Source organism: Pseudorasbora parva, chromosome 23 (assembly GCF_024679245.1).
Source record: "Pseudorasbora parva isolate DD20220531a chromosome 23, ASM2467924v1, whole genome shotgun sequence".
Classification (NCBI taxonomy): Eukaryota; Metazoa; Chordata; class Actinopteri; order Cypriniformes; family Gobionidae; genus Pseudorasbora; species Pseudorasbora parva.
Genome location: NC_090194.1, coordinates 28892285 through 28913482, shown reverse-complemented (window position 1 = coordinate 28913482; position 21198 = coordinate 28892285). Strand labels below are relative to the sequence as shown.

Genomic DNA, 21198 nt, shown 5'->3' with positions numbered 1-21198 from the left:
TAGAATAGAAGTCTAGAAGGGTGTCAGACTAATTAAAAAAGTAGCACCCATATCAATGAGGAGAGATACGAACCCTTAACTCTGGCACATTGGAAGACCATCTGCTCAGGGCCAAACTGATTAAACAAATGCACATATCCGCCTGCTGAACAGACAGACTAAAACCACTATGAATTTCCAAAATGGACCCGGTTGATTTATTCTAGTTTAATGCCAGTACAGCTGGTGTTTGGTCTGCATGTTCAGTCTATTTAAAACCTGAGAGCATTTCTGTTAACTGAAAGAACTTTTAACTCTTCAGTGAATGATTAGAAATCGAACAAAATTACTATATTATGTACCAGGGTTTTTCCTACATTGAAATATTTTTGGCGGCCGCCAAAACAAATTTTTGTCCCGCCAAAGCCTTATTTGATGAAATATTGTGATTTATAAATTGATGTAGATTACTAATGCACGTGACAGGGCGCACGTTACCTGAGTGACAGAGCACGAGCAGAGAGCATGTGCCGAACTCTCTGTCTTCAAAACGATCACCGTTTGAGCTCTCACTCCCACATATCAATCAAAATCAACAGAACTGACACAATGGTAAAAGGTCGGAAGACTGACTCCATGTTCCGTGTGGCGCTTTCGCACAATATTTTCCCTGAATTAGCCTACTGCTGGATGTGAATTGTGCTCAAAAAACGCACTTCTGCGTTTTGCACACGCAGCTGAAATAAACCATATTTTCAAATAAACGGAAAAATATCCTTATGTAATTTTTTCTGCGTTTACAAATCTTTGCCGTTGTTTTAACTGTCTGGGTTCACATATAACACGTCCGCTTTTGTCTGATTCGCGAACTAATGACTCATTTGAACCGATTCATTTGAATGAACTGAGCTGTGTGATCATTTACTCACAACACCTCTGAAATGAGAATGCAAGTGTGCTTACCCCATTAAACAAGAGGGGTTAGTAAGAATTAGTTTTAATAATCCACAGTATTTTCATGCATTTATTTTGAGCATTTACATTGATAATGTGTAGTAAATTACCAAAACAACGCAAGTTGTTGATAGCCATTAGTTTTATTAAATTGTATATGGTAGAGAAATAGACTTTTTGTTATTACATTTTTAATGCTACTTTTTAATATTTTTTGCCAAAATAATTAATAGGTAAAGCATGCAAACTGTGTAAAAACAAGGAACTAAAGAAACAAACATCAAGACATCATACATAATGAGATATCAAAATTAGATGAGGTCAGCATCTAATTCAGCAAAATGAAAAAAATTGCATTTACTTTACCTTTATTGTCATTATTGGGCTCACAGATCACACGGGTAGGTACTTTTACTGTTGGTGTGTGTGTGCGCATGTGTGCGCGTATATGCATGTGTGTGGATGACCATGTCTGGTCAGCCACCACCGAAGACCATTTCTGAACCAGGAAAAACCCTGTGTACATTGTCTGACATATTACTATTGATGTGCTTTAAATTACATGTATTCATTCATATAGAAATCTATAAATGGTCATTCATTTTAATTCATAATCATACATATTTTATCAATAATGCAATATACATATTTTCAGTAATGATTTATTAAATTGATAAAAAATGACAGTGAATCAGTGATCTTGGGGATAGATGATATTTACACTAAGTGCAAATAGCTGTAGATGCTCTTTACTAAGTGAAAATAGTGATATATTCTATCTACACCATATAAAAGAAGTTATTTCCAATATGTGTATATTGCATGTAATTCATATTGACAGACACATACTATTTGCACCTCAGTATTGCCGTTTAGAGGATGCAATAATAACATAGAGTGGAAATGATTATATATATATATATACCTTAACCATACCCAGTAAATGGCTTTTATTATTATTAAACATTTCATTAGGCACTTTATTTTATCATTTTTAGAACATTTTCGATTCGAACCCATGTCAATCGCATAAAAAAACCTAGATATTTAAGCCTTATGCTTTACTAACAATGCCATAAATATATACATATATGTATGTGTATTTACATAATTATTATACACAGTACACACACACATATTATGTAAACACAAACTGTTAGTTTGGATGCGATTAATCGCGATTAATCATTTTGACAGCATATTTAATAAATAAAATATTGTTTTAATTGATATTATATTAAATAATTAAATGTTATACATGATTATTATTATTATTAGTGATGCAACAGATCACAAAACTCCAATTTGGACAGTTTTTGAGTCATAGATCTGTTTGTTTGTTTTTGGATCAGCATAAATAAATAAATAAATAAATAAATAAATGGGCGAAGCAAAATCTGCTAGCCTAAATAATAAATTCAAACATTATTAAAGACAAGTAAACAGTCAGTAATAAAATAATAATAAAAAATAAAAAAAATAATAATAATAATAATATATATATATATATATATATATATATATATATATATATATATATATATATATATATATATATATATATATATATATATATATATATATATATATATATATATACTCATTGCAAGCATAGATGAATATATAACAAAGTTGCAAAGTCTAATAGTAGTATTCAAGTAAAGAAATGTAATAATGCCTAAATGTAAAATAACACTATTGTGTTCACTGTAGAAATTAAATGTAGATTACTTTTTTAAAGCTGTATTTTGTAGTTTTATTATCATTAAAGGCTGCGGTCACTTTAAGAGTCCTGATTTGTGCCTTTTCTTCCGGGTTTAAAAAATCTTTAATGTGTAAATTGGCAAGACAAAATAAGTGCAAATGTTAAACCTTTAATGAATTAATTTGAAAATCACATGCATGTCAAATCTATTTATTATTATATAATAACAATCAGCTAGGATCCAATGTGGCCATGGAGAATTAATGGACGACCTACTGTAACTCTTAATGACATCAGCATAGAAGTAAAGGGTTTTGTGGCTCATCATGATCCTGAGGATTGTTGGTCAGAAGGGGAGCCCAAGTGGTCGTAGGGCAATTTTTGTGATTCACAGCAGGGTCAGGACAGATGAAGCTGGTTCTGCAGGAGCCCTGATAAATAGGCCAGTTATTTTACCGCCAACAGCTTATAAATGATTACGAGCAAATGTTTCCTGTCTAGTATGAAGAGGAGGGCCAGAGTATCTCAGTAATAAGTGAAAAGCAACACGGTTATTTAGGTCACCAGTGACTCATGTACCCACTGATAGCGCTGTTTATTAGCAGTACACTTTAGGCGGAATACAAAAACTTCAGATGAAATTAAATCTAAACGTTCTCCCATTCGGCAGATGAACTCTCGCAACTCTGTCATGTTGCCATATTTGATCAGACCTGTAGGTTTTAAAACTGTTGTTGTTGGGCAATTACCTACAGAGAAGGATAAATGGAAAAAAAACAGCATGTGACATAATGAAAGTGTTTTCGGTAAATAATTTCTGGGAACAGTAAAAAAAACATCTTTGCGAGCTCTTCGAACTGCTAGGTCTGCCAAAAAACACATTTCCATCATGGCACCTAACTAAACAGCTGCCTTTTATGAATATTGATGACATAAGGCGTCAGGAAAACGCCCCTGATGCCGGTTCGAGGTCCCTGTGGGCAGCCGCGGCCCAAGGGTTCTAGCACCTCTCTGCTCTCAGTCATCACTTATTTACCCAGCACATGTTCTTTCAGTGTGTGGCCTACAGCGGGGTCTCCGCTTCACTGAACTGCTTCCTCGTGTTAAACCTGGCACATCTCAAACGACAGAGCGCACAGGCGCAGGTTAGACACGGTGTAAATTATTCCGATAAAGATGGCTAAAGGGAAGTTCAAGTGAGCCACCCTGAATCGTGAGCTAAATGAATCTTGACAGCAGCAGTTAGCTTTTTTTGTGGCAATTTTAATGACCTACACATAACAGCTTGCAATAATTAAGTTGAATTTAAGGCTGAATTAATTCGATTTAAATGCAGTAAAAACTGTAATGTTGAAAAAAAATGTATACAATTTAAAATAACTTTTGTTTAAAACGTATTCCTGTGACAGAGAGAACCACAGCTGACCGTCAGCTAGCATGTGCATGCGTCTGGCGTGTAAACAAGAGAACTGTCAATTTCTGCAGATAGATTTGTCTAGATTTGTCATCTAAAAGGGAAACCAATGTTCCAGGCAGCAGATACACACACAGTAAAGCAGCGCGAGCTTACCTTTTTGAATATCAATGCTGCTGATCACTTTCTTTATTCCACTCTGCTCATATTAAAGGTGCACTGTGTAGTATTTTTGCAGTAAAATATCCTAAAACCACTAGGCCAGTGTTATTAATTTTGTTCATACTAGGGCTGCATGATTAATCGAAATCGAACAGCAATCGCGATTTTGGATGATGTGCGATTATGAAAGCTCAAAGGCTGCGATTTTAATGAAATAAATAAATACCCAGTGTGTTAGCAAAGAGTGGCTCTGAGATCAGGAGTAAACACTGCCCTGTCTGAAAGACTGCGAGTTTGAGTCGCTTATTACGTGCGTTTGAAAAAGCAACATGAGTCAAACATCTTCACAAACTAGTGAAGTGTTCATAAACCTGTTCAACAAAAGACAACGTTTAATAACATGTTTTAACTCACTTCATATCGTTAGTCGAGTGTTTGTGAGCTGATGTGACTTCTCATCACAGAGTGAGTCAGACGATAACCGTCATCATATCACTTCTCTGAGGCAAATGTGGCTTTTCCGTTCGAGGGCGCCCTCTGGCTTTCAGTATAAATTAAACGTTTGGGTAATAAATTATAAATAAGAAAAATAATACATAAGAAATTAAAAAACTTAACAAACTTAAAAAATAATACATGCAAAGGACAATCCATGTTTTCAATCCATTTTTTCCCTCACAGTGGATGTGCAAGAGGTTAATATTTCATATTAAAGACAGACATTGAAATTGATATCGCAGATAAACAACATATTTAATTTAATTTAATTAAAATGTTTTATTAAATATATAATTATGAAAATGTTATTGCAATGGTAATTTCTAATTTTTAAAAATATGTTTAGCAGTAATAATAATCATAATAATTATTATTAGTCATATTAATAGGCCTATATATACACAATGTTATACACACACACTTAATTTGTGTAAAAAATAAATAATAATAATAATTATCACATTTTAAATCGCAATCGCAATTTTAACCAGAATAATCACAATTATATATTTTCCCCAAATTGTGCAGCCCTAGTTCGTACTTACAATATCCCAAATGTCTCCAACTATTTGTAAATTTTGAGAAAATTGCTATTTTAACGAATGAACCGGGACGTGTCAGCATAGCGTTTAAGGGAGTCGCCTGTCAATTGCGTCACATCTGCGTTACCCTCAGTTTTATATGGCAGAAGCACTTTTCTCTTAGCAGTGTATTTAAATGTATCTAATATGATTAACAGAGCTGCTTTACCTCATAATCATGACCGGAAATGCGAGAAGTGCGGGAGCTCGGCGACTGTGTCCCGTCCCGTCATAATAAAAGTCCTGGTGCTCGCGAGCCTTTTGCTTGTTTAACAATCACTCCAGCGGCCGTGCTCGACTCCACAACACTCGACCCTGCTCTGCTTCACGCTACAGTAACGTTAATAAAAGCATCCATCAACATGATTTCTGCCTGTGTCCTATTTTCCACCGGCTGTGAGGTGAAGACCACATGTCCCAAGATACTGTGCTCACACTTGGCATCATCAAACTACACCTTTGTTTAGAATAGGCGCCCTCCAGTGGACGGAAAGTTGCATAGTGCACCTTTAATATTAAAATAATCGCCAAGGAACACTCAGTAAAATGACGTTAAATTAAAACAGCCTTCTGTCTGTACTGTTTAGACTTCTTTGTTAGCTTTTTTTGTATTATTTTTGTGCGCTATTCGACTCATTCACTAAGCTGAACAGCCAATCAGAGTTCTCTCTCTCACCGACGGCCCAACAGTGCTTCTACATGTTGAATCGGCCCAAAAAACCCTGACGGTGTCCGACTATAGTCAATGCTGCAGAACACACCAGAAAAATTAAGTCAGCCGACATTCAAAAAGGGTCTGACATTGCCCATGGCCGATCGCTGGCTTGGTGTTTTCCGGGTTGGACCAGAACTGCATTTCACAAAACCTTCTTAACACTACGTCATTCATAAGTTATACCTTGAGGTATCCCTTAACGTTAATGTGTTTCCCGAAATGAACTTAGTTAAGAATACCTTCTGTAAGTCATACTTTCGTAAGGTTGGTCTGGACCACTCTTAGCTATACCTATAGCTATCTCTATTAACAGTTCATTCCACTAGTGGCCACCACTGTGCAAAAAGCTTCTTTATATGTCAGTCTATACTAATATAATTCCGAAGTTTTAATATACACCCAGTGTTCAATTAGGCTAGTTGAATTTTTTATTTTTTATTTTTTTAATGCAAGGATTCAAATTGTCATAAAAATATAATTACAAACACTAATGGTTGTTAGCTTTTTAATTATATTATCCAAAGGTACATCAGCTGGCAAACCATTAGACAGGAAAAGCTTAGGAGCCTATTTAAAGGGAATGATTGTGGAGGGGAAGTTAGTCAAACTTTGGCAGCGAGGCAGCGAATAGAATTGTGCTAAATCAAAGACAGTGCCGTCCGCGGAGCCAGTATGTGCACTATTTCATACGTGAAAACTTGAGTCCCTGGCTACCAAGTCAAAAGCTGCTATTAAAAATAAATTTTGCCTACCACGACAGCAAATCTAGTAGCTTTTAGATCTTGTTGGACCAACTTTGTCGAGACAAACTGGATGGAGCTACCCCCTCAGACCTGAAATCCAACTGCTGGCGGCTCTCCTCTTTCATTATTTTTTCTCTGCATATAGGAGCAGCTGATTATATGTTTTGTGGGTTGCGTTTTTATTGACTAGGCTCTCTAATAATATAAATTAGTTATTTACACAATAATGTGATGTAGCTGCTGCATGGGCAATCATTCCTGGTTGTGGAGTAAATCAAGACATTATGGAAAATATATTGTAATAATTTAAATGAAGCGTGATGCTCATGGTGCAGTTGAGTATGAGATTGCTGGTTCGTGCACTCATTTCAGAATTATGTAAAATTTAGGTGCAATTTTGTATAATAAATGAAAGTTCAACTATTTCTGAACTGCTTCTTTTATGAAGAACATATATTTTTCGCATAACGCAGTGAAACAGCCCCTGCATAGAGTAAATAATCGATTCTTGAGCCATTGATATAAGCCAATTCAGCACCGCCGCCACGAACAGCACCTGCTAACGTCACACTTAAGAAGGGTTAACTTAAGCAACCTACTAAGGTATAGTTCGGGGAACACGCCTAGAAATGGTATACCTTCAGTTAAGTTATACCTTTAGAGTCTTCGTAGTGTGCTAAGAGACAACGTTATCGGGAAATGCAGCCCAGAATATTCAAATATTTGGAAATTCGTGGGTGGGTTAGTATTCGATTTTCAATTTTGGGATCCCAATCGAAATGGTTCTCATTTGCGCTTGAAATACAATACTTTTAAGTTGAGCTTCCATAAGAATGAACTGAAAATTAATGAATAAATAAATGTGTGTGCACTCCGCAGCCATGAATGCTGAATGCATGAATGCTTTCCGGGTGCATTGTAAGCCCTGCTCACGGGCCGCTTCCAGCTCTGAAGAGCATGAATCTAGAGATTCCTGCCTTTATTAGAGAAGAATATGTCTGCCCCCGCTCTCCAAGCTTCAAATATTTTGTGTTAATTACTACCAAAGCTTTGAAGATCAAAAAAATTTACCAGCCCTAGTATATTTTTTTATTATTAATGTTAACAAAGATGAATAAATACTTTTGTAAATTGATGTTAGTTAATGCATTAACTTCTTTTAACAAATGAGAACGTATTGTAAACCAATTTAATGCATCCTTGCTGAATAAAAGTATTGATTTTGCTTAATCTTAAACACTTTTTTTTTTTTTAATCAGCCTTGGTGAGCATAAGAGACTTCTTTCAAAAATATTTGGAGCGGTAGTTTAGGAGAGGATATAATTCAAACCTGGCTGGTTTGACATTCTCCAATCATGAGTAATTAAACAAAGCATTTAATTGGCTCTCACAGTAGCAACATCATCAAAACTGACCAATCAGGGCTGTGTGCAATCCAGGGTGGAAAGAGGCTTACAGTAAAACTCTTTTATTGTTTTGCATGACAAAACGATTTGGTCAGAGTCCGGAGGAGCAAAAGAAAAAAAAAAAAAAAAACAGACAAACGCTTTCCGTTTTACGCTTCCAATTCAGAATTTGAGCTCCATTGTGCTGAGGCGCATTCCTTCTGGGCAATAAAACAGACTTTACGGATGTGAAGAAAGGAGCTGTCAGAACTTGTGGATCTTTCAATATGATATATTTTCTGCTTTATTAGTCAGAGTTAATATCTTTCAACTCTTGAGAGAGCTGAAAGAATGGCTTTGTTCCCTATGCATACATTGTCAGAAATATTTCATCAAATGCTAATCTATGCGCTGAATTAGTTAAGGCCTTTCATTTTAGCGCTTTCAGATACACTTTTGACAGTGGAGCTTATGGCTGCTATAAATAAAAATAAGCGAAATGCCCGAATACACAAACAGGATCTAGTCGTGCTCAATTCTTCCAATGTTTAAAAGCTAATAATTAGCATTTATGTCCACAATAACAAACTTAAAGCTTTGCAACGTCCCCGTGCGCTGCCTGCAGAGAAACTGTCACTTTTACAATTGCTTCTCCAAGACAAAAAACAAGGAAAAACAAAAATTGTGTCAAGTCTTGTGCGTCTGTGGAGCGAAGTACGACATGTGCTCAGACATCAGATCGCATGCATACACAACGGCTGTTTGGATAAAGAAAATAGGACAGCACATAGCGGATTTTCACATGTGAATAATTTATCCACACAGACAGGAAAACACAAGAAGCGCTCAGAACAGAATGCAGGTCGCAGGCTTTGGAAGGGAAATGTGAGCTCGAGCCTGTCTGCCGCTAATTATGTTTGAACAGAAGCACAGTCGCTGGAAGATTCACTCACGTTGGATGTCGATGGTGACCGTGGCCTCCTTGCCGTTGGGTGCCGCTTTGTTGGAGGCACGGCAGGTGATCTTCTGGCCGCTCTCGATGTTCGAGGCGGAGACGTGGAGCGTGCTCACCGTGCTTTCTCTTCTGCCATCTCGCAACAGCGTCTGCATGAAAACACAAACACTGTGAGCGCTTAAGTATCATGGGGCAGCACTTCGCAGATGGTCAACAATATAGACAGAGTTGAATAGAAAAAAAATAAATAAACAATTCACAATCTGTCTTTATGCTTTTCTTAAGTATAGGTCAAAAATGGACTTAGGAACTTGCAATCAGCTCCTCTCTGTTGGAGGTCTCTGAACAAACCATCTACACCAACACCCCTTGAGTCTCGAGCACCAAATCAGCACTGGTAAAGGCCTGAATGCGCAGCATTCCCAAAATCTGCTATCAGACTGGCTGAAATCTATGTTGAAATCTGTATCCAGAGTATTACTCAGGAATGTTTTATTGGTGTGACAGTAGGTTACACACTTCATATGTCAGTCACAAAGCAGCTTATTCACAGCGATATTACCTGCACTTTTGCGCTCTGGTATTCAAGCTATTGTAGAGGAACCGTGTTTATTGAGGAAAGATTATTAAAAAATTGGTACAGATATTTGAAGGATATTGACTTCATCTAAAACACCCGTCTGCCTTGCAGCTATAACAGATTCTCTCTGAGATTAATCAAATAACCCAATAAAGAGTGGAGCTTGATTCCTGGAGAAATATGAAAAATTCAAATCTCGTGTGCTGTTATCATCTGACATTTTTGTAAAAGGTAATTGTGTTATGATGAGACAAGGCTCTCCAGTCATTAGAAATTCAGTGTGTTCAGTTATAAATCAAAGTTTTAGGCCAAAATCAAGTTAAACTCTATCCAAACATATAGACATTTGAATATTTCACTGATTTTTGAGAGATGAGACAGCATTCCCACATGTTTACCTGTCATTTATTGTGAAAACAGCAACATTTCTACAGACACTTCTCAGAGATGATTGCTACAGTGATCTTCACACAAATGTTTCAACTACTCAGTATTACAAAAGTACATTATCACTCACTACCCTCCTCACAAAAAACAGTTGTCCTATTTATAAACTTACCTAAAGGATTATAAGGAACACCTGTTTATCTAATCAACCAATCACATGGCAGTTGCTTCAGTGCATTTAGGGGTGTGGTCCTGGTCAAGACAATCTCCTGAACTCCAAACTGAATGTCAGAATGGGAAAGAAAGGTAATTTAAGCAATTTTGAGCGTGGCATGGTTGTTGTTGCCAGACAGGCCGGTCTGAGTATTTCACAATCTGCTCAGTTACTGGGATTTTCACGCACAACCATTTCTAGGGTTTACAAAGAATGGTGTGAAAAGGTCCTGTGGGCGAAAATGCCTTGTTGATGCTAGAGGTCAGAGGAGAATGGGTGACTGATTCAAGCTGATAGAAGAGCAACTTTGACTGAAATAACCACTAGTTACAACCGAGGTATGCAGCAAAGCATTTGTGAAGCCACAACACGCACAACCTTGAGGCGGATGGGCTACAACAGCTGAAGACCCCACCGGGTACCACTCATCTCCACTACAAAAAGGAAAAAGAGGCTACAATTTGCACAAGCTCACCAACATTGGACAGTTGAAGACTGAAAAAATGTTGCCTGGTCTGATGAGTCTCGATTTCTGTTGAGACATTCAGATGGTAGATTCATAATTTGGCGTAAACAGAATGAGAGCATGGATCCATCATGCCTTGTTACCACTGTGCAGACTGCTGCTGGTGGTGTAATGGTGTGGGGGATGCTTTCTTGGCACACTTTCGGCCCCTTGGTGCCAATTGGGCATCGTTTAAATGCCACGACCTACCTGAGCATTGTTTCTGACCATGTCCATTTCTTTATGACCACCATGTACCCATCCTCTGATTGCTACTTCCAGCAGGATAATGCACCATGTCACAAAGCTTGAATCATTTCAAATTGGTTTCTTGAACATGACAATGAGTTCACTGTACTAAAATGGCCCCCACAGTCACCAGATCTCAACCCAATAGAGCATCTTTGGGATGTGGTGGAACGGGAGCTTCATGCCCTGGATATGCATCCCACAAATTTCCATCAACTGCAAGATGCTATCCTATCAATATGGGCCAACATTTCTAAAGAATGCTTTCAGCACCGTGTTGAATCAGTGCCATGTAGAATTAAGGCAGTTCTGAAGGCGAAACACACACACACACACACACACACACACACACACACACACACACACACACACACACACACACTATATTTCCAAAAGTTGGGACACCTGCCTTTACATGCACATGGTCTTTAATGACAACTCATTCTTAAACTGTAGGGTTTAATATGGAGTTGTCTCATCCTTATTCTTCTGTAAAGGCTTTCCACAAGGTTTAGGAGTGTGTTCATGGGATTTTTAAAAAAACTTTTTTTCTTCTAGAAGCACATTTGTGAGGTCAGGCTTTGATGTTGGATGAGAAGGCCTGGCTCACAGTCTCTGCTCTAATTCATCCAAAAGGTGTTCTATCGGGTTGACTTGCTCATCTATGTCTTTATTGACCTTGCTTTGTGCACTGGTGCGCAGTCATGTTGGAACATGAAGGGGCCATCCACAAACTGTTCCAACAAAGTTGGAAGCACTAAAATTGTCAAAAATGTCTTGGTATGCTGAAGCTTCCTTAGTTTCTTTCACTGGAACTAAGGGGCCAAGCCAAACCCCTGAAAAACAACTCCAGGCTATAATCCCCCCCCCCATTCACCAAACTTTACACTTGGCACAATACAGTCAAGCAAGTACTGTTCTCCTGGCAACCAGCAAACTCAGACTCTTCCATTGGATTGCCAGACATTCGTAACTCCAGAAAACTCCACTGCTCTAAAGTCCAGTGGCTGCGTGCTTTACACCACTGCATCCAACGCTTTGAGATACACTTGGTGATGTAAGGCTTGGATGCAGCAGCTCGGACATGGAAACCCATTCCATGAAACTCTCTACGCACTGTTCTTGAGTTAATCTGTAAACCACAAAAAGTTTGGAGGTCTGTAGCTATTGACCCTGCAGAAAATTGGTGACTTTCTGTGTACTGTACGCCTCAGCAAGCACTGACCTCACTCTGTTATATGTGGCTTACCACTTCATAGCTGAGATGCTGTTGTTCCCAATTACTTCCACATTGTTATAATACCACTAACAGTTGATCGTGGAATATTTAGTAATGAGGAAATTTCACAAATTGACTTTATTCTATTTTTGAAGTGGTGCACTGATGGCAACCTATCACGGTGCCACAATGGAATTCAATGAGATCCTGAGAGTAATCTATTCTTTCACAAATATTTGTAGAAGTATCTTGCATGCCAAGGTGATTGATTTTATACACATGTGGCCATTGAAGTGACTGGAGGGGTATCCTAATACTTTTAGCAATATAGTGTCTAGCCTTAAAATATTTATATATCTCCACTTATTTGATGTACCTATTAGCAGCAACACCAAAATAAGAAAACAGCAACTGCTCAAACACTGTATGAGTGTGTGATTAAACACATTCTAATTATTTTGTCAATGCTGTTGATTTTCTGTCTGACTGTGGTGACAATTCAATAGATGAAGCTAAAAATCAGTGTGAAACCATCCTGTAATCTCAATTCATCCTTAATCGTGTTGACACACTGAGTTGCGTCAATGGAAAAGCACACATTTACTGCGAAAACACAAGAAGCAGGAGGTTGAACCAGCACCTCTGAACATGTTTAACAGATTAATCCAAAATAATTCCTCTGTACATTTCTCTGTTCAGTTATGCAGGCTGTTCTGTCCCAGCACTCAAGAATCAGTGCTTTACAAGACTTCTGTTTTCATTAAAACAACCGATTTGTCTCTCATCTGATATCCAGTTTACACTGGAATGACTTTCGAGACGTGAATAGCTTTGTTTTTATCTGTCTCATGGAGGTACTTGATCATTTCAGAAGCATTTAAGAGTATCCCAAGTGTAGAACAGATTTGAAAGCAGTACTTCTGTTGGGAAAAAAGAGGTAACCTGTCTAGCTTGCTTGTGTCTAAATTAGGCCTGGTTAATTAATGAAGGGACTCTCTCCGGTGGGTGCTGTGGGGTTCGGCTTACTCAAAATGAGCAGATTACGCTCTCCAATCATAGTACGAGCGGCCCTTTAAACACATTTCCTGCTCTCTCAATTTCCTCCCTAAAGCCGACCAACTGAGCAAATTGCTGAGGAACACATTTATAATGGAGTGCTGGAATGTCTTTCCATTATGACATATTTAAAGCAGTGCATTACAGCTTCACTTTGCCCCAAGGATTAAATTAAAAATTAGTCCTCACTTGTCATTAATTTGACAGAGCCGAGCGTTTCGAGGACACGCAGTCAGGCGGAGTGCAGGATTTCATAACCGACTCTTTTTTTTTTGACATGTGAAAGTATCATCTGTAGGCAAAAAAAAAAAAAAAAAAAAAAAATCTGTCAGACACACAGGCTGTGTCAAAACCTAGTAGGCTGTTCACCTATACAGCATTGTTGGGTGTTGTAGATGCGCTTGAACATTGAAATTGAATTGAAACATTTCAGACAACATCCTTGGGCAATGTACAAAGTTAGGCAAAGTACATTTAAATACCGTATTTATATTCTAAACATTCAAGACATGATTCAATTGTCATATTTTTGGGCATCACATGCACATTCTAACTGAACCCAAATGTTTGAGAGAGCTTATTCCCAGAAGCGTTTGGATGTTTAAACTGAATATACAATATTCAAAACAGTTTGGGATATGCACATTTGAATCAGTATTTATGAGCATCAGATTAAAGTGACTAAAATCAGATTAAAATTAATAAAAATGTTCAAGACAGCCTATTATAGATAGATAATTAAATGTGAACTCAAAAGTCAATACGTAGTTTTTGGGCATAATATGCATGTTTAAATGTTTGAATTCAACCAAAAACATTTAAAACAGCGTTTTTGGGCATCACATGCACATTTAATCTGGTTCAAACTAAATCTAAAACATTCAATACAACGTTTTTTGATTTTATCCATCACTTAAAAATGAAACACTCAAAGTATTTTGGCTATTATTTGGCTACATGCTTGAATGTTTGAACTGAATCCAAAATGTTTCATTTCAAACGTCAGCATTTCAAATGTTTTTGACCATCACCAAATTTCACTTTGAAATGATACAATCAAGACAGCATTTTTGGGCATCATAGAAGTACTTGAACTCTAAATGGATCAACATGTTACGTTCAAATAAAATCAAACAGTTGATTTTTGGCCATTATAGAAGTGATCAAATGCTCGAATTGTATTTAATTTTATTCATTTGACCATTTAATTTGAAATGAATCACCCGCCACAGTGTACCTTCAAAGGAGTGTTTGAATGTTCAAATTAAATGTAAAACATTTAAAGAGATAGTTCACCCAAAAATTAAAATTAGTACATGATTTACTCACCCTCAAGCCATCCTAGCTGTACATGACATTCTTCTTTCAGGTGAATACAGTCGAAATTATATTAAAAAAATGCTTCCAAGCATTATAATTGCAGTGAACGACATCCCAAAAAATAAGCCCAAAATTCCATTCATTATGAAAGTAATCCACAAGGCTCCGGGGGTTAATAAAGGCCTTCTGAAGCTAATCGATGGGGTTGTGTAAAAAAAAAAATCCATATTTGACACGCTATAAAGTAAAACATCTATCTTCTGGCAGACCGCGTTCCGTTTTCAACCAAAAAAGTGTAACTGGAGCGACGATTACATAGCGTAAGCGTTTTTAACCTCAAGAAGCTTCGGAAGGCCTTTATTAACCCTCTGGAACTGTGTGGATTACTTTTATAATGGATGGATGCACTTTTTTGGTCTTCAAATTTTGGGCTGCCGTTCACTGCCATTATAAAGCTTGGAAGAGCCAGGGCATTTTTAATATAACACCAACTGTATTCATCTGGAAGAACAATGTCATGTATACCTAGGATAGCTTGAGGGTGAGTAAATTATGGGATCATTTTCATTTAAACTATCCCTTTGCCATAATAGGCATATTTGTTTATTTGAATGAAAATGAAACAGCCAACAAAGATTTTTTTTTGGCATTGAATTGATTCAAAAACATTTCAAACAGCTATTGGAATTCAAGTGCACATTTGAACTGAATCAAAATGTTTGAAGCAGCATTTTGGGGCATCAGATACGCTTTTAACTGTTTAAAACGTTCAATGCAACACGCTTTGGCGTAATAGAAGAATTTAAAATTCAATTTGAAATAAAACTCATTTTTGAGGATCATAGGTGCATTCAATCGATCATTTGAACACATTTATAATGGCTAAAATTGATTTTGAAACACAGGCCGTGGTTCCATCATATTTCTATATAGTGTTTTGTTGATACAAAAACTGCCAGCCGTACCTTGGTGTACGCCGCACCGTTCAGCACCTCTCCATTACGGATCCAGATGATGGAGGCGGCCGGTTTGGCATTGTCAGCATGGCAGGTGAGGTTTAGCGAGTCCCCCGCACGCAAGCTCACCACAGGTGCTCCGATTATCACAGGGTCATCAGGAGGAACTGAGGGGGAAAAAATCAGAGGAAAGTTTATCCTCTTGTATCACAAACAATGGCACATAGCAAAAGAGAGAACGAGAAAAATGGAAGGATGAGTCAAAAAACAGGTTTTGAATAGCACTGATTGCAGTTCTCTTTTTAAATAGCACTGATCAGCCTGCTTCTCACTCAGACTCAGGTAAATTATTGATTGGGCACTCAGCTCATTAGGGAGCATATCTAGGGCAAGTCTAAATCAAAGGCAACAAGCAGCTGCTACATCCTGAGTGCTCCAGAGAGACAGCGAGGGAGAGAGAGGGCAGTAAGACGTGAGAGAATTTGAAGATGCCAGAATGGGCCGGCTAGGGGGTGGTTGTTGTTGGGGAAGGTCCCAGAGATGCTGACTTTATTAAGAAGGAAGCTGAGACCCCATTACTCATATCTTACTGATTAGACTTCAGCTTTTACTCTCCCTGAGATTTCTGGCCAATCAGGCGGCACAGAGCAACTGTTTTAGCAACCGGTTACCTCAAGGCGCCATGGTAACAGTGAAGTTTAGGGTGCAAAGGGAACATTCTGACTATGTTTCTCCACTAAAGGGACGTCTCTGAGCGGTTATATGGAGGACGCTGGACATCCTCCCTTCAGATCTCTCTGTGTAGCACATCAGACCATGGAGATTTGGCCCTCTCGCTACACAACGATCTCAGAGCACAGAGTCCTGTGTGATTTGTTAGCTGGTATTTCTTCCCTGGAACCAATCAAGTCTCCCTCCGGCTTGAAAAATCACACGGTTCTCAGAACGAATGAATAGTTTTTCCCTTCTGCCTCCGTGTATAAAGGCCACAGCCACATCTAGTTGTCAGCGCAGTTTGGAGAAGGAGAGAAATAGAGAGAGTGGGAGAGATTAGAGAAAGAGAGAGATAAAGAAAGAATGAGGAAAAATGAAAAGTAGAAAACTGATTTGGTCTGTCGTGACGGAAAAGTAAATCTGTTTAAGTGTTCAGCCACACAGGCAGCTCATATATTATAAATAGGTATACCAATTATGTAAACAATAAACTACATTTAAGTTTAACCCTTTAACTATACACCGCATTGTGGGCGGGGGGAGCGGGAGGGATGGTAAGTCAGATTTTGTTTTTGTTTTTTCAGCAAGGATGCATTACATTGATGAAAAGGTTTAATTGATGTTACAAATAAAATATTTTAAATAAATGGCATTCGTTGTAACTTTCTAATAATTAAACAACCCTGGTATATAATTAGTGTAAAAAAATGCGGGGGGTTGGGATTATGAACTTTATCAGAACATTTTGACAAATTATTTTGTTTAAATCAATTTCTACATTTTAATTCAGAACGATTTAGGCCTACATTTATTTTGAGTGAGATTTTTACTCTTATGGCTTCTCCTTTCTTCATGGGGAAGCACTCTTCCACATTATAAACATCTACGTTTGAGCAGACTACCTCTGTACCTCTCGTTGGATTCATACGGATTACATAACCAGATAATATTTGTTCACATTTCAAGCTTTCTATGGACTATTGCTTATTGTGACCTATATCGTAGCCTATAGAGTTTTGTTTTATTTTTGTGACGGGCAGTTCCCGGACTTCTTTATTTTACAAAAGCACAACGTTTTGTTGTTTTTGTGTGTAAATGTGCCAGGTCAAAAGCCATGAAGAAGAAGAAGAGGAAACATGTGTGGTGGAAGGGTAGGGAGGCAAAACAGAGGAAGAGGTAAGAGGTTAAGATTGTAGAGATGTTTCTGATGGAATAAGGGCCACTATTGTGGAACATGTTCTCAGTCATGACCTTATGGCTGAGGCGGGTCAAAAGGTACAGCTGAATTTTGGGAAACAAACATGTCCTCAATCATTCAAACGTTAGTAGAATAGAAGTATGTAACCAGACAATGTTGCAATTGATTGCAATCTTGCAATCAATATCCCACATACTCAAAGGTGTAAATTTGTATTATTGAAATGTAAAATGTATGTATGCCATAAAGATAGAGTGCAGTCTTGTGAATTTTCAATCATTGTCATCAAAACCGTAGCCATCTGTAAATACTGAGAGAGTACACTGCTATATTGACAACATGACTAAGTCTTATTTGTGAACAATGACACAAGGACTTTCAGGTTAGGTTCTTTCAGTCATTCAAGTGGCACTAAAAGTGTTCATTGACATAAATACTTACTTTTGAGACAAACTAAGGATTTTGAGCAAGTTAAATGCTTTTGCATGTAATCCAGTGTATGGTGCTGTTTGTACGAATTGTTTTGAGAAAAGCACTGACTGGTTTGCAAATCTTAAAGGTGCCCTTAAAGTTTTAACAAAGACTCTGTAACATTGTTTTGTGGAAAAAAAATGCCTTGGTTACCTTGTTTCAAGCCATTCTGGCATGGTATAGAAAGCCTGCAAGAAGACTCAGCTCGAATAGTGGTATGTAACTTGGTAGTGTGTATGTAAGTATGGGTGGGTGGATAGATAGATAGATAGATAGATAGATAGATAGATAGATAGATAGATAGATAGATAGATAGATAGATAGATAGATAGATAGATAGATAGATAGATAGATAGATAGATAGATAGATAGATAGATAGATAGATAGACGGACGGACGGACGGACGGACGGACGGACGGACGGACGGACGGATTCTTCCTTACTAGTAAAGCAGGCAGAAAAATGGAATAAAATCCCCTTTTTCCACATTTAAATTAGTAACAGATAATTCAAAGTACTTCCATCCACTCAGAATCCACTCTCATTTCCAGGAGCAATTAAAGTCAGTGTCATATTCCTTTCCCCATCTGGACATCAAAGCCATCCTTAACAGCTTGTTTTAACGCCTAAGTGCTTTGCCTGTTTAGAGCAAACTCGTTCGTTTTTTTTCTTTCTCCAACAAACATAGCTTACAATTGCATGCTGGGATTGTTTTCTGGGACTGATAGACCAGAGGCTAAGTGTATGCAAATGAGCACAACAGTCAAGTCAATCAGTCTGTCTGCTCAAGTTTCAGTTATTGATGGGGTTGAGAGAGAGAGAGAGAGAGAGAGAGAGAGAGAGAGAGAGAGAGAGAGAGAGAGAGAGAGAGAGAGAGAGAGAGAGAGAGAGAGAGAGAGAGAGAGAGAGAAAGAGAGAGAGTACTAAGCAGGCATTGCAGTCCAACATTCAAGTCCTAGAATTCCAGAAAGCTAAGTGCCAATATATTATGGTGTGAATTCACACACTGGCATTTCCAAGTAGCTTTGGATAGCATCCCATGACTCTCCATGTGGCACAGATCCCAGATGGTTCATGCTCTCAATGTGAGTGCCAAAAATTGGCATGACCATGTTAAACCTTCTTGTGACCGCCATGTTTGCAAATATGCCCGGGTGCGACGCTTCCAGAGCTGGAGCCTTAACGCGGCCAATCATCTTCTTTGTGTTGAGCCGGTCAACACGATGGATTAATCATACTGCCGTAATTGCTGTTCAGAGTGGGGAGAAACTCTAACATGGAGCCTAACGAACAGCCAGGACCGAATTACTTCTGTCTCTGCCCTCTTGATACACCGGGCCCTTGAGACACCTCGAGTCATTCAGCATGTGGAAGGAGAAAAATGGAGCAATTTCATTTTGGAAACAAGGGAGAAGGGGCATTCTGGGAAATGTGACCTATTTTGTAATGTACCTGGATTTGGTCTTACATCTGGAGATGTCTCTCTCCCTTCTCGTTCCCTCTCTCCGTCTTTCTCTCACAGGAATTGGTAGCGCGGTGGATTAATCACTTTCATCCTGAGTTTAGTTGCTGTACCACACAACGGCACACAGCCTTTAGCAATTATCCCTTCTTCTTTTTTTTCCAGGTGTATTAACTAAAAATACTTGCGGAGCTTCACGATAAAGACCCTTTAAACAGAAGCGGATGCGATCTCTCCACCAGCAAACATTTGAATTAAAGCAAAATATTCTTCTGTGTTGTTTGAAACTGTGCTCTTGTTGTTGATCATATGGCACGCTGTTTCACCTTTTAAAGGTTCCTGCTGAAGGCCAGTTTGTTAACAAAGGGGGCACTTAGACTCAAATGAACTGCAGGCAATCCAATTAAAATTTAATAAAGAAGGTAAAATTACATTTAAAAAAGTTAAAATGTAACAGAAGGGTTATTTTTCACATTCTTAATGAAAACTGCTTTACATTGAGTTAGAGGTAAACTAACCTTGAAACAAACGTTCGACAGTATCAGATGACAATAAAACGTGCAGGGATAATGCTGATTAAAACAGCACAATGGCCAAGCAGCCTTGCAGCAACTGTCTGTTTGTTTTATAATAGAAATCATTGTCTTACATCCTTCTGCCAGCTTATCAATGCGAGAACATCGGACGACCTTGTGCCTGTTTTTCAATTGCAAACAGTTTGCTCTCTTTAAAGGAAACAGCATCAAGTGAGACATTTCAGAAATGTCTGTGAAAGAAAAGAAAATGTTGTATTGCAGGTCTCTGTTTCTTGCAATACTGAAAGCTTTGGCCAATGCATCGGATAATTGACAATCTCGTTTTTCTTAATTTCAGTTAACACTAGTACTGTCATTTCACATTAATATGTCTTATATAAAGACGGGCTGCCGTGTATTGTGCTAAATCTACTGAAGGCGATGAATATTAAAAGTTCAATTAAGCTTTAGGTTCAGCTTGTTTGTTCTTCGGTTATGACATGCATAACGAGTATAAATAAATAAATAGATGTCAGCTTGATGAGCTTTAACTACAGGGTGCCATTATTGACACAAGTGCTGAATTGAGAGCATACAATTTATCCCACTCCTTCTGCTCGAGTTCCCTTTAAAGCATATCTGGGAGGGAAGGCATGTCACCGAGACGCCTGATGCTCAGAAACAGCAGTAATCTTGGGAGGACACCCAAAAAGAAACACTGCAGCATGTACAGCGATGACATGCATGGTCATGGACAAGTAGCCCACACCAGAGAGCCCTTTGGCTTGGAAAGGCCAGCGAACAGCAGCGCTCTGTTCTAATCAGAACTTGGTGTCCAGCTCCACATGCCCGGTGGGAGCTCTACAGTACAGGAGGAACCTGTCACAGTGCAATTTTACTGACAACACAGTACTGCTCTTTTTTACTGGGAATTCATATTATAAAGTTGTCTCTCTGAGGTCGGCAAAGGCACCTGCTCCTTAACCTTGTTTTTTATTCCTGTTTTTTTCTTATCAGTACAGAAGAGACTCAAAATACTAAGATTTAGTTTTTTTATCTCAGATTTGAGAGTCATAAGGACACACACACACACACACACACACACACACACACACACACACACACACACACACACACACACACACACACACACACACACACACACACACACACACATATATATATATATATATATATATATATATATATATATATATATATATATATAATATTGTTTTTTGTGCTGTTCCTTGGGTCCCT

At 38.1% G+C, this 21198-nt stretch overlaps 1 protein-coding gene across 1 annotated transcript in view; it reads right to left on the bottom strand.

Annotated features, from left to right (window-relative positions):
- The window catches only part of kirrel3a (kirre like nephrin family adhesion molecule 3a), a 230770-nt gene that overhangs the window by 60195 nt on the left and 149377 nt on the right, over nt 1–21198 (bottom strand). Inside the window, exons 4-5 of the mRNA XM_067432960.1 lie at nt 15587–15744; nt 9090–9240 (exon numbers count right to left, since the gene is read on the bottom strand). Of these exons, the coding sequence (XP_067289061.1) occupies nt 9090–9240; nt 15587–15744 (309 nt within the window). The remainder of the gene's footprint in view (nt 1–9089; nt 9241–15586; nt 15745–21198) is intronic.